General features: G+C 39.3%; 1 protein-coding gene across 5 annotated transcripts in view; it reads right to left on the minus strand.

Annotated features, from left to right (window-relative positions):
* Positions 1-13912, minus strand: part of LOC134337223 (neurturin-like) — a 126325-nt gene that overhangs the window by 16871 nt on the left and 95542 nt on the right. For 4 of the 5 annotated variants that reach the window (XM_063032056.1, XM_063032058.1, XM_063032055.1 and 1 more), the window contains exon 2: positions 2618-2819. The exons of the other annotated variant lie outside the window; for it this stretch is intronic. In XM_063032056.1, the coding sequence (XP_062888126.1) occupies positions 2618-2792 (175 nt within the window). In that variant the 5' untranslated portion in view covers positions 2793-2819. The remainder of the gene's footprint in view (positions 1-2617; positions 2820-13912) is intronic. 5 annotated transcript variants of the gene reach the window in all.

The following is a 13912-nucleotide window of genomic DNA, read 5'->3' on the forward strand; positions in this document are numbered from 1 at the left end:
CATTGACCTCTGCTTCTTGCCAGTGAACCAAATTTGGATCCAGCTCGCCACTCTCTTGTTCCGAAATGCACTTTTATTTTGACCAACCTGCCATACAGGACTTCACCAAAAGCCTTGCTGAGGTCCATGACCGAACATCAAATACACTGCCCATGTTGTCATTTATTTATTTTCAAAAAAAAATAAATTGAATTAGTTAGGCAATCCCTGTCTTTTTAAACAAACATTTATATTATCTTTCAAAATGTATTGCAATAATTTGCCCACCAATGAAGTTGAACTAACTGGCCTTGTGATGACTCTGTTTATGCCTTTCTCCCTTTTTAAACAACAGCACAGCAGTAGCTGTCCTTCCATCTGTAACCAGGGAGAACCAACAAATATTGCAATTATGTAGTAAAACTTGCAGTTTTCTCCCTTGCTTCATTTAGCAGCCCTTGATCAACAATGTTTAATTATAACACACAATTTAAATAAAAGGTCGCCTTTGATCCTTTCTAATTAAATGGAACAGCCTCACAGTCTATCACCTTTTCTTTCATCTGCCATCTTTTTGCATACTTATTCAACAAGTGTATATACCTTGCAAACTCTTTAAGCCCTCATAAAAACTTACCTACTCACCTCTCCTGGCATTTTCAGCAGGTTTGAATATATTGCACCTGGCCTCTTCATCTAAGTCATTAATATAGTGTGTAAATACCTGAGGCTCTGCACTGATCCAGTAGTCAGTTTGCTGTCCTAAAAGTGATTTGTGTATCTCTACAAAAAATGCTGGTGAACGCAGCAGGCCAGGCAGCATCTATAGGAAGAGGTACAGTCAACGTCAGGACAAAGGGTCTCAGCCTGAAACGTCGACTGTACCTCTTCCTATAGATGCTGCCTGACCTGCTGCGTTCACCAGCATTTTTTGTGTGTGTTGCTTGAATTTCCAACATCTGCAGATTTCCTTGTGTTTGTGTATCTCTGTTCTCTTTCTTTGCCTGTTAACCCATTATCTATTTTCTGTTCATGACTCATTACAAATAACCCTTATCTTGTGGGGCAAGTTTACTGAATAACCTTTGGAAAAACAAATCCACTGATACCTTTTTATCCACCCTACCAATTACGTTCTCACTGTAATAACTTTGTTATACATTTTTGTTTGCATTTCAACTCTTCCTAATCATCTTGTGCTTTCCTTAAAATTCCATTATCACTTCTTTAACTACAAACTCCAAAATTTCCCTGAAAAGTACCATGGTATTAACTGGCTGTGTCCTGATGAAGGGTCTTGGCCCAAAACATTGACTGTACTTTGTTCCATAGATGCTGGCTGGCCACTGAGTTCCTTCAGCGTTTTGTGTGTGTTGTTTGGATTTCCAGCATCTGCAGATTCTCTCTTGTTTGTAGTTTCTTGTTCCTTTCCTCTTCCCCTTTTCTTGAGAAGTATTTCCTAATCCATTGAAACTTTACAGAATCCAGGAAATTTTGGACCATATCAACTGATGCATCCACTGTCTCTAAAGATGCTGCTTTAGTACCCAAGGATGCAGGGCATCCCAGCCTGAAGATTTGTTAGCCCTTATTCCCATTAGTTTATCCAAAACCCTTTTCTCTAGTAATGTTTACTCTTTTAAGTTCCTTACTCAAGTTTTGCAACTAGTTTATCTACAATTTCTGGCAGTCTTCTACTGTACAGATGGATAGACAGAACATATAACAGTACAGCACAGAAACAGGCCCTTCAGCCCACAATGTTGTGCTGAACCAATTAAATTAGTAATCAAATGGCCAACTAAACTGGTCTCTTCTGCCTACACAACGCCCACATCCTTCTATTTTCTTCACGTTAGATTAGATTAGATTAGATTCAACTTTATTGTCATCATGCCGAGTACAGATACAAAGCCAATGAAATGCATTTAGCATCTGACCAGAAATGCAAAGAATAGTGTTATTTACAAAATAACTGCAAATGAAAAAAGTCCTACAGCACACAAATACGAAAGTACTGAGACAGTACGATACAGATGCCTCACATTCATGTGCCTATCTAAATGCCTCTTAACAGCCTGTGTTGTTTCTGCCACTAGTACCACCCCAGACAGCACATTCCAGGCACCCAACAATCACCGTGTAAAAAAAAACTTGCCCCTTACATCTCCTTTGAAGTTACCCTTAAAATGCATGCCCTTTGGTATTAGACATTTCAAACCCGGGGAAACGATATTGTCTGTCTACTCGATCTATGCCTCTTGTAATCTTATAAACCTCTATCGGATCTCCCCTCTGCCTCCGACACTCCGGAGTCTGTACAACTTCTCGTTATAGCACATGCCCTTTTATCCTGGTGAACCTCTTCTGTACCAATATACTTGTTTTACTCATTCTTATTAGCTCAGGATTAATACTTGAGACTGTTGAGACACTAAATCTACCAGCATTGTCTTTGCCTTCAATATCTATTTCAGTGAAGAACACGGTGTCAACCATAGAGCCAAGAATTTCATCTGTGTCAGTGTAAGAGTAACTCTCAAACAGAAATACATTTTTACTGTACAATACTGCTACTATGAGCTGACCTATATGTACCTTTCCACATGTGTCAGGGAAAAAGGTACTGGTCCCTTACATTTCACTTTGTAAGTCTGAGGGCTGGGTGGCAGTCTTGGGTCCTGGGGCTGAAGCTCTTCTGATGAGGATGGAGTCATTGCTCTCCCTCTAATGGACACGTTTCTGTAAATAAGGGCTGAAAATATGGTACTGAAGAGCATTGAGGCGACCACCACTACCTTCCATACCTTCATCTTAGAGCATGTCACAGCAGCAAGGCCCTGCAAAATACAACAAAAACCAGGCGTTAGCTTTGGGCAATTTGTCTACAACTGTTCACTGTCATTTTGTCTAATATGGTAAATGGATATTTTATTTGCCCAGCTTGCATTGAATGTCTCCCAATGCATTTAATAACAAAAAATTCTCTTTCCAATCTACCAAGAGCATGATTTATATCTACCCTCAGAAGGGTCTGTTGCCAAAATATTTCGGGTAACATGTTAAACTATAAACCCTGCCTGGTCTCTCAGGAGGAAATAAGAAGATGAAGATGAACAGCAGAGTTATCTTTCCTCCTAGTCAATATTTGTCTTTCATCAAGATTTCTAAATCAGATTATCCAATCATTATTATATTGCTGCTTTGCAGTGTCCAAACTGCATGTGGTACATCTTGGGAGATGGGGGTGGTGGGGGGGGAGGTGTTGTGGAGATATGTCTCTACCAAAGGAGGCATAAGGCACTCCTTGCCTCCGTTAGCTTACAATTCACCTTGGGTAAGGTGTAGCACCTGCTTAGCCCCTCGATCAGGGTCACATGAAGCTATGTGAGCAGATGGTGGATCATCGTGTGAACCACTGATGCATATCACAAGTCCTCATTTTCCGACCACTGGCACCAGGCAGACAATCTGTAAAGAGTACTATAAGGGCTGGGGTCACTTGTCTTTTAAAGACATTGTCCAGAAGAAGGCAATGACAAACCGCTTCTGTAGAAAAATTTGCCAAGAACAAACATGACCATGGAAAGATCATGATCGCCTACGTCATATGTCACGGCACACAAACACATAGCAAATGACATCTTGACTACAAAAGTGACCAAGCTTTATCAATGCTTCGCTTTTCATATGGCTGATCTGAAGTAACAACTATAAACCCAGTTTAACAAAAGTAAATATATCTCTGCAACTTCACCATCAAATTTGTGGAGGAAGCAATGTGTTGTTATCGCAAAATTTGATCAGGGTTTTTACAATCACATTTGTGAACTTGATCAAAAGTACTTCTTTCACTCTAAAACACTTTGGGATGCTCCGTGTCTGTACCATGGCTGTTAATTGTAGGTCTTCTTTTCTTTGGATTGTATAATGAAACAAAGCAAGTAATTATTCATGGTAAACTGAACATTTTGGAGAATAGTGCTCTTGCAACATCTAGGAAAATGAGCCCATTGCATCGGATGTTAAATCCAGCAATAAAAAATATTCCAACACTGCCTGTATTTGTTCCATTCAGTGCAAGAAAACAAAAAATGTGGAATTAATAAAGCAATTTCTTCATGTACAGCCAAATGGTAACCCTAAGCAATCCGGATGCCCTTCCAGTACAGAACCAGTGTCAGTAATCTAGGGGGCTACAAGTCTTTAGTCAGGGCTCACACTCCTCAACATTACTTATGAAGTCGTCCAGGTGGACTTTCATTTGTGAGTGGCGACAGATATGAACCCTGCTGGTGGCACAGGAGTCAAAGGATGACAGCAAATACAAATGGTTGCAAAAAAATAATGAGACATAGTGCTAATGAGCAGGTGAAATGTAAATGTTCACCTCAACACTGTTTGACAGGAATTGAGCTGATGTTACCAAGTTATATTGAGATCATTTGACTAATCACCTGCAAAACCATTGTGCCATGCCGAATTTCATTACCATACTGTGCAATGGCACGATAGTACTATGTTATCATAACAGGATTTCATTAAAGTTCCATGCTACTAAATTAACATTTAAATCTGGACTATGGCTGTCATTTTGAACTGAATTGCAACTCATTCATAATCTGGTGCCTACACATATCCATCACTAATTTTTGACCGTGCCCTAGCATGTGACTGTCTTTTACCCTACACCTGTCATAAACCTACTTTACGTACAAAACCCTGCGTCTATTATATGTACCCGTCCACCTAGAGAAAGTCCCTTATCTCATCGGATCCCATAGGTTACAACTCTGTGTGTATTACTTTCCGCTGGTCCACAATTCTACCATAGCACATAAGGCTGTGGTAAACATAACGCACAGTGTCCACCCATCAGTTTCTATGTACTTAAGTCTGAAGCTTGAATATGCTCACTTGCCTATCACATTTTGCATATCAGCCAGTCTATTCATTAATATGATTTTCTCATGTACCAGATGTTATCTATTTGTCTATGGTTGTTCACTGATGTGCCCATTCATGGTGCAGCTTTGCATCAATGGCACATGCTCATTATTTTAGTTATTAGATCGGGAAATTCTGAGTACCATTTATTTTCTTGCTTCAAATTAACTTTGTGATCCATTTCCAGGTATCAATATTTAGTCAAACATTTAATGGTTTTACTGATGCTTTGTACATTAGGTCTGCATGATAAATACTGTACTTATCCAAGATTCAAGATTCATTTATTATCAAAGAATATATATATTATACAACCTTGAAATTTGCTGGCTTATAGGTAGCCACAAAGAAAGAAACCTAAAAGAACCCAATTAAAAGAAAAAAAAACAGAATAAAAACTAAAAATAAAAGACCAACACTGGGTGCGCAAGAAAGAAAAGAAATGCAAATCATGCAGACAATTGAAGTGAACAACAACAACATTCCAAACCAAAATTGAATCCTCAGATCTGAACCCCGGAGCAGCCCAGACTAGGCCCAAAGCCTCAATTCTCTGTTCATTATATTAGGGGGCACGGAGCACAGCAGCCAGGGAAGTCCTCATAGCTTCAGTGCCATGGAGATGACTATCGCGGAGAATGAGCGAAATCAGCTCCGGCCCAAACAACACCCTGTCTTTTCAGTCTATCTGGGCCGGTGTTTAAATTGACCCAACAACGAAACATGAAGCAATCATGTAAGCATCGTCATCATTCAGTGCAGTATCTGTTACTTGTTATTGGCCCACCATTCTCTGAAGTTTTAGTTTAGTATGCCCTGTATTGTAAGTCAATTTCAAATAAGATTTATTCAGGATCTTATGGATTTGAATTAAGAATTCTTAGTTTGAGCAATAGACAAATACCTGATTCAGTGACTTAGCCTGCTGACCTTAAAATAGTATCCTCAAAGTCTGGACCAGATTTGAAACCAGTCGATTGAAATTCTACCCTCCTATACTCTCTGATTAGACAGTAACCGACACCAAAGTGACAACCTCTTGTCAAAGTGGCTATGAGCATGGTTATTAAGGGAAATGGAAATGTCGCACGAGGTTAATGCACACTAATGTAGCACAAAGTGAGCTTTTCTTTCCAACATACACTACTTTACATGGCGTGAGCGTACTTAATGCTGACATTGTGTGCCTGAAAGGCAAAGAGTTCTAATCACTGATATTTCTGTGCATCTTAACGTGCACAGCCACTGAACGTTAAATCCCGTGTTACAATATCATTCATTGTGAATGTATTTTTCTTCTCCTATATGCACAGAGATACACTTCTGCTTATTTCTGTAGACCTCTGCTACCTCCCTTAAGTGATCTTTCTTGTTCGGACTTAAACCTTGCAAACGTACATTACGTCTGAAATTACCAATGCTCCCAATTTCTCAGGAGACTCTTCAAATAGAGAAGAACCTCCTGAGCACCACTGCTGACAACTAGGAGAAAACTTTGCTTCACCCACATCGTCTTTTTAATAACAAAACCAAAAGCTGAATTCAAACTGAGGCACAGGGATTGAAGTGTTGACGCTCAGCTCAGTTCAGAAGGACGTGCCACAAACATCGAGCCCTCTGTTCCTCATAGAAGTTTCCAATCTGACTCAGATCAGTCTGTGCTTGTTGGGTTGATGAGATTCCCATTCATTCAGAACTGCAGTCCCAACTATTCAATGGGAATGTTAGAGGCATGAAAATTGTCTTAAGTGCCTGAGCAAAACTTTCTGGCTGTAGTTTTAGGCTGATAATTAGTGAGTTATGAGAATATAATTAGCGACATCTAGATATACAAAACTCACACTTACATGTAAGTCATATTGAGATCACTGTATATAAATGTCGGACATAAGAATATAAGAACATACTGAAATAAGCCACTCAGTCCTCTGTGTCTGCTATTCTATTCAATAAGATTCTGGCTGATATCTCAGAGCTCTTTCTGTACTAACCCATATCCCTAAATGCATAGGAGCAGTCCGAATGCTGTCATTGCTTACTGACGGAGCTTCAATAACTTATTATTATACTAGACAACATCTTTGGTTTCCTTCATGGATAACTTTCCAACCTTTTGCCACTCTAGTCTCCATTCCTCACCTCTTCATAGAAGACCCAGGTTCCTGGAATTTCTCACCAGCCAACAGTGGGTGAAACTCATTGTACACCAAGGAACGGATCTTTGTGAGACATTCTTAGAAACCACGAGATTGGAAATAAAGTATTGCTGAAATACGGTCTCTCTGCGATCTAGACCAGGGAATCTGTAGACAGCATCCAACTCTGGTTCCAGCAGGGATTCTAAGGTACGTTCTGACCAAGTGTAGGATTCTTCTTTTATCCCCAGCCAGCATAAAATGGAAAATATTGCTGGGGACACCTTGATTGGACAGATCATACAGGATTTCTTCAGCTAAAATGCTAGGTTAAAAAGCTCTCTTCCTCTCTCCACAGATGCTGCCTGACTAGACGAGCAATTCTGTTTTCATTCCAACATATGCAGCATCTCTATTTTTTAAGTTCTCCATCTGCTAAGCAATTGAAGAACACAATAGTACTTTCTAATATTGCTGTATGATTTAGTACATACACACACTATTCAGTGTAGTGTAGTCTCATAGAACTCTGTGGAGAGGCTACAATTGTAACATTATTGTAGGGCGAATAAGTAACGCTTTCTATTGGCAATTAACTCAGAATGCAGAAGATAAAAGAAGCAATGTGTGAGAGAACATTCCAGAAAATCCAAGAATTGCTCAAAAGGTTTTGAGAGAGAGAGAGAAAGAAAGAGAGAGAGAGAGAGAGAGAGAGAGAGAGAGAGAGAGAGAGAGAGAGAGGGCTACTACATGTGATCTGCATGTGAATGGGAGTGCAAACAAGGCTGGAGAGGCGAATACGAATTAGACTCAGCCTGTAGTACTATTAGACAGTTAGACAGTACTATTTACTAAAGCAACGAAACAAAATTAAATGTATTTAAATAAACGTATTGATCTAAGAAGAAAAGATTTTTTTTTCTATAAAAACTAAAAATGTTGGAAACGCCAGCAGGTCAGGCAGCCTCTCCATCACTGAGCACATGTATGAAGAGCTTGGCCACACGAAAGCAGCATCCATCGTCAGGGACTTCTTTCCATCTGTGCCGTACTCTCTTCTCACTGCTACCACTGGGCAAGAGGTACATAGCCTTAGGTCCCTTACAAACAGGATCAGAAACAATTATTACCCTTCAACCATCAGGCTCCTAAACCAGTGTGGATAATTGCACTCAACACTGAACCGATTCCACAACCTATAGTATAAGCTCTTTTTCAAGGACTCTACACCTCAGTACTATTTGCTTCATTTATTTATTGCCCAGTTTGTCCTCTTTTACACACTGGATGTTTATCAGTCTTTGTTAAGTATAGTTTTTCATAAATTCTACTGCATTTCTTCACTTTCCTGCATCTGCAGGAAAATGAACCTCAAGCTAGTAAATACTTTGATAATAACTTTACTTTGAACTTTGATCAGTGGAGATGAAGTCAAGCTAATGCCTCAGTCAAACAACCTTCCATCCACAAGTTCGAAATAAAGTAAAACTAATATCATAGAGGAAGGGTGAAAACCAGAAAGAACAAAAGCGGAGATCATGGAAGGTGTAAAGATAAAAGCATGAACAAAATCGCAGATCCCAGAAGAGATTCATTTATTTCCCACCATTAACACTCTTTTGAAAGCAGATCTGTTGGCGCTCATTCACTCTGTTTCTTCTTCTACAGATGCTACCTGACTTGCTGAGTATCTCCCCCATTTTCCATTTTCGTTTCATATTTTTACCACCTTCTGTCAGCTGACATCACGACAAATTGTGCCTTTCATTATTCTTGTTATTATAACCTTTCCTCTAATTCCCTTTACTTTTCCCGCCTTTCTCTATTTCATTTCTAATACTTCCTCGTTCTTAGGAAAAGTTGTTGACATGAAATGTTAACTCTGTTTCCCATCCCACAGATGCTCCTTGTTTGCTGAATATTTATGATATTATCTATTTATTTTTCAGTAATGCCTCTAAGTTGTACAAGAATTTCAGCTCTTGCATTCTGCTTCCACCATACATTTACACATTTCCCTGTTGTACATATACCAAAACAATCAGTGTTTTGCAAAACTACTTCCTCCTAATTTTCCCTGATAACTTACACTTTATCCCTGCAACTGTGAATTGTCTGCTGAACTTTAGCTGTGCTCTGTATATCTTGTATATGACAACTCTACCACAAATATAAGCCAATCATTTATCCAGTCTAACTGAGAAAAGGCCAGGAAGTATAATGAGTGGGGGGGGGGAATTTATTCCTGTCACCCACAGCATTAATAAAGTCTTTTAAAATTTAAATAACTTTATTTCTTTTGGAATTTCGAGGGCACTACACAGTGCTTCTTGGAAGCATATATCTCAGTGTAATTTACCGCCTCATCTAAGCAAAGAACTTTGTCACAGCAAAGCTGATTGAGCTAGGCTTTTTTAAAAATCACACTTGTTTTCACATATCAAGTCGTTCAGGTTGAATTCTTACATTGGCCACAGATTTCTAAGAATTGATTTTAAAACTTGTTGTGCAGCTAAATTTGTTACTAATACATTTTTGTCATTGTGTTTGACTATCCAAGTATCATACAAATGAGGCAAGACAAAGTTACTAACAAGGTTTGACTAAAAAAAGATAAAGATTAGCTTTACTTCTAACATACAATGAAATGGGTAATTTGCGTCTCAGGATTGTGCTGAGGGCAGCCAGGAAGTGTCGCCACACCTTCGGCATCAACTTAGCATACCCACAATTTAGTAACTCTAACCAGAGGAAGGAAACTGGAGCCCTGGAGGAAACCCACATGGACATAGGGAGAACGTACAAATTCCTTACAGACAGCAGCAGGAATTGAACACCAGTCGGCAATCACAGGCGCTGCAAGGTGTTACACTAACCACTATTCTACCATGCCACTCCCTGTTAGAATATAGAGTCTGAAGAGGTAACTAAGTTTGCCTGATGATGTAATACGATGATGGCAGATTAGCTTCTGCTATCTTTCTCCATTCAAGTCAAAATGTTGGGTAGAGGATGTTATCAAAGGCCAATTCAATGCCATCTAAAATCTACAGCCTCAACCACACACAAGATCAAAGCAACACTTGAAAACTTATGTCTTGGCTTGGAAATGTGTCACCATTCCTTCATTGTCTTTGGGTTTAAATTGTGAAACTCGTTGCAGAAGGGCAGCTACAGCTCTAGAAAGGAGTTTACCACTGCCTTATTGAAGAACAGTTGGGGTGGGCAATAAATGCTGGCCTTGATAGTGATAATTAGATCTTCTAAGTCAATTTAGAAAGCTTCATGCCCTATTATCTTCTTTAAGCTCTCAAAAAGATACTAATAGGAGAGATTCTCAAAGTGACAACTGTTGAAGCCAACTGAGAGGAGCAAAAGGAGGTACTGTCGGAGAAAGATTGAAGTTCAGCAGATTAATGAAAAGTAGCCAGGAGTGTGATGGACATACACTAAATGCAATTTTATTCTTTGTTTTCTTATTCAATAACTACCATATGGCGTTAATTGCTCCGAGGACAATGAAAGAACACATTCGTTTATAAGTATTAACACATACTGTGTATCAAAAACATTTCAAACAATCAAACCAAGTATTAACATGCAAACACGAGAAATTCTGTAGATGCTGGAAATCCAGAGCAACATACACAATAATGCTGGAGGAACTCAGCAGGTCAGGCAGCCTCTCTGGAGAGGAATAAAGGGTCGACGTTTTGGGCCAGGATCCTTCATCAAAACTAGAAAGGAAGAGGGCAGAAGCCAGAATAAGAAGGTGGGGAGCAAAGAAGGAATACAAGCTGGCAGGTGATAGGTGAGATATTAATACACAAGAAGCTTTTCATTCATTCAAAAGTTTTGAAGTTTTCAATGAATTAGCAAAAATTTGGATGCTAACAAAAAGTGGAGTTACGTAGAAATCAAGCTGGCAAAAATAAAATATAGTTTGTAAATTAGATCTCATAGGGCAGAAGTTGTTAGAAAAGTAATACTGAATTAACGGTGCCCAGTATTACTGGTGGGAAGATGAGAAGATATAAAACTGATAAATCCCCAAACCATGGGATGATCTGCGTCAGTCCACCATGAGCCAAACTGCAATATCCCTGTGAACTAGTTCACTCACATGCCTGCCTGGAGTAGGCAGCTTGTCTCATGAGGAAAGATTGGTCTCTGCCTGTGTTTAGAAGAGTGAGAGCTGACCTGATTGAAATATTTAAGATTATGAGGGATCTTCACAGGATGGAAGTGGAGAGAATGTTTTCTCTTTTGGAAGACTCTAGGACTTTCAGTTTTGTTTCTTACTTTTGTACCATTTCTTTTATTTTTCCCTCTCCCTCCTCTCTTTCTCTCTCTTCCTCCTCTCTCTCTCATGCAATTATCTTTCTTCTCCTCTCTTTTTGAATCCAATTTAACACTGACCATAAAGTACTACTGAGCCTCAAGTACAAGATGACTTGGCAGTTCCACTGTCAGTTAACATTTTTAAAAAGTAACAACACATATAATGTTAACAGAAGGTAGAAAAAAAACTTCAGTTCCCACCAGTCACCAGGAATTAGGCCAATCATCTGATTTTTAGGTTATTAAAATATAAACATAAATATCTAGTGCACGAATGGTGTAACTTATTTTGGACAGCTGAAGTTTCTGAACAATGCAAATTATTTAAAAATAAAAATTATTTTCAGTTTTTCAGAGTCTGCAAGATTTTTGATTTCCATAATGAAAACTACAGTACCTAAATAGTTAAATGGAATCACAAGATTCCCAAAACTTGCATTACCCTTGCCAAAATTAAACTTACAGGAAAAGATCCTTCCTTTTTTAAGTGTATATAAACATCATAGGATCACACATGTGCATTCACAGTGAGGGGAGAAACCACCAACATACATGGAAACAGAGACCACAAATGATTGGCAAATAACTAAAAGAAAGCAAAGAAAAAAATTCAATTTCTAATTTTAGAGACTGCACAAGACAGCAAAGCCAGATTTCTCTGGAACACAGTCATCTCTGTAACCCACTATGGGTTAGAATTTGCAGCCTGCCTGTCCATTCATCTGAAAATTTCTTTCATTTATTCCAAGCTTGGTCGTAGCTCACAGACCATAACCAAAGACTTCTTAAATTTACTAAAATTATTCTGAAGAAACACTTAATCAGTCCTCTTTTCTGTAACCAATCTTCCCCTCCAACCAGTTTCCATTGTACCTGCTTTCTAGATATCAGAAAAGATACCAACTGCCAGGAAATCTGAAATCAGTTATTTTACCACAATTCTTTGTTGTTTCCAGAGGGACAGAGTTAGCGTTCATGTACATCTTTACGTCATTTAGCCCTTCTGTCTCTTATCGTCTTTTCTATTGATTGCAGCCTTCACCTCCAACTGGTGATCTGACATTGAGGTTGCTACCAGAAATAAAAAAGCCACTCATTCCAACAATTGTCCACCACCCAGTTTAATCTCTTCCCCCAGATGCTTCCCCAGAATCTGTAAACAAATATAGCATCTTGGCTTGGTCACAACTATAAATGCAATAAACTTTCCACATCAGATCTATCACCAAGTCTGTTCTCAAGCATTTCTGTTACATAACCAAAACCCTATTCAAAGAGTTAATCATTTATTAACTAGACAGGTCTATTGCCCTGCTTCCTCTCCTTGCACAATGCCCTTCTCTAAGTCTTCACTTCACCTGAAGAACACATACTGTTGTCTGTCCAGCCATGTGACTTTCACTATAGCCTTCAGATCATCTCAAATTCACCTCCAATACTAACTGTAAGAAGAATCAATGATGCTTCTTCATCACTCACTCGTCAAGATAGTGGCTGGAAGTTGTTCCAATTCCATGATATTTTCCCATCACTGACTGCTCTTCCGTGACATCAAACATTAACCGACTCCTCCAGCATAGGGGACTGTACGGTCATGCACCTTGGTAGCTGAAATAAAGGCATAGACTATTTCCTAAGTGGGGAGCAAATTCAGAAATTGGAGGTGCAAGACACTTGAGTGTCCTAGTGCATCATAACCAAAGGTTAACTTACAGGTTGAATTGGTAGCAAAGAAGGCAAATACAATGTCAGCATTAATTTTGAGAGGACTAAAATATAAAAGCAAGGATGTAAGGCTGAAGCTTTATAAGGCATTGATCAGACCACATTCAGGGTATTGTGAACAGTTTCAGCCCCATATCTAAGGAAGAATTTGTTGGCATTGGACAAGGTCCAGAGGAAGCTTACAAGAATGATCCCAGAAATGAAAAGGTTAACATATGAAGAGTGTTTAATGGCTCTGAGCCTGTATTCACTGGAGTTTAGAAGAATGAGGGGGAATCTCGTTGAAATCTACCAAATACTGAAAGGCCTGGATAGAGCAGACATGAAGAGAATATTTTCAATAGTGGGAGGGTCCAGGACCAGAGGGCACAGTCTCAGAATACAAAGATGTTCCTTTGCAACAGAGATGAGGACTGGTGAATCTGTGAAAGTCATTGCCACAGATGACTGTGGAGGCTAAGTCATGGGTATGTTTAAAGCAAAGGCTAATTAGTAAGGGTGCTAAAGGTTACAGGGAGAAGCCAAGAGAATGGGGTTGAGAGGTAAAATAAATCGGCCACGATCAAATGGAGGAGCAGCCTCGATGTGCTGAATGACCTAGTTCTGCTCCTGTGTCCTGTGGTCTCCTCATTCTGTTACTGGGAGCTGAATTTCACACAACCCGATTGCTGGGACACCCTCGCCCAGGATCTTAGCCTCACCATTCAACTCCCTACCTTCCAATGGCTCCTCTCTGACTAAACCGTTGCATGCTGTTCATTCCAGTATCCCTTCCATTCAAGGCT

Source organism: Mobula hypostoma, chromosome 24, assembly GCF_963921235.1.
Source record: "Mobula hypostoma chromosome 24, sMobHyp1.1, whole genome shotgun sequence".
Lineage (NCBI taxonomy): Eukaryota > Metazoa > Chordata > Chondrichthyes > Myliobatiformes > Myliobatidae > Mobula > Mobula hypostoma.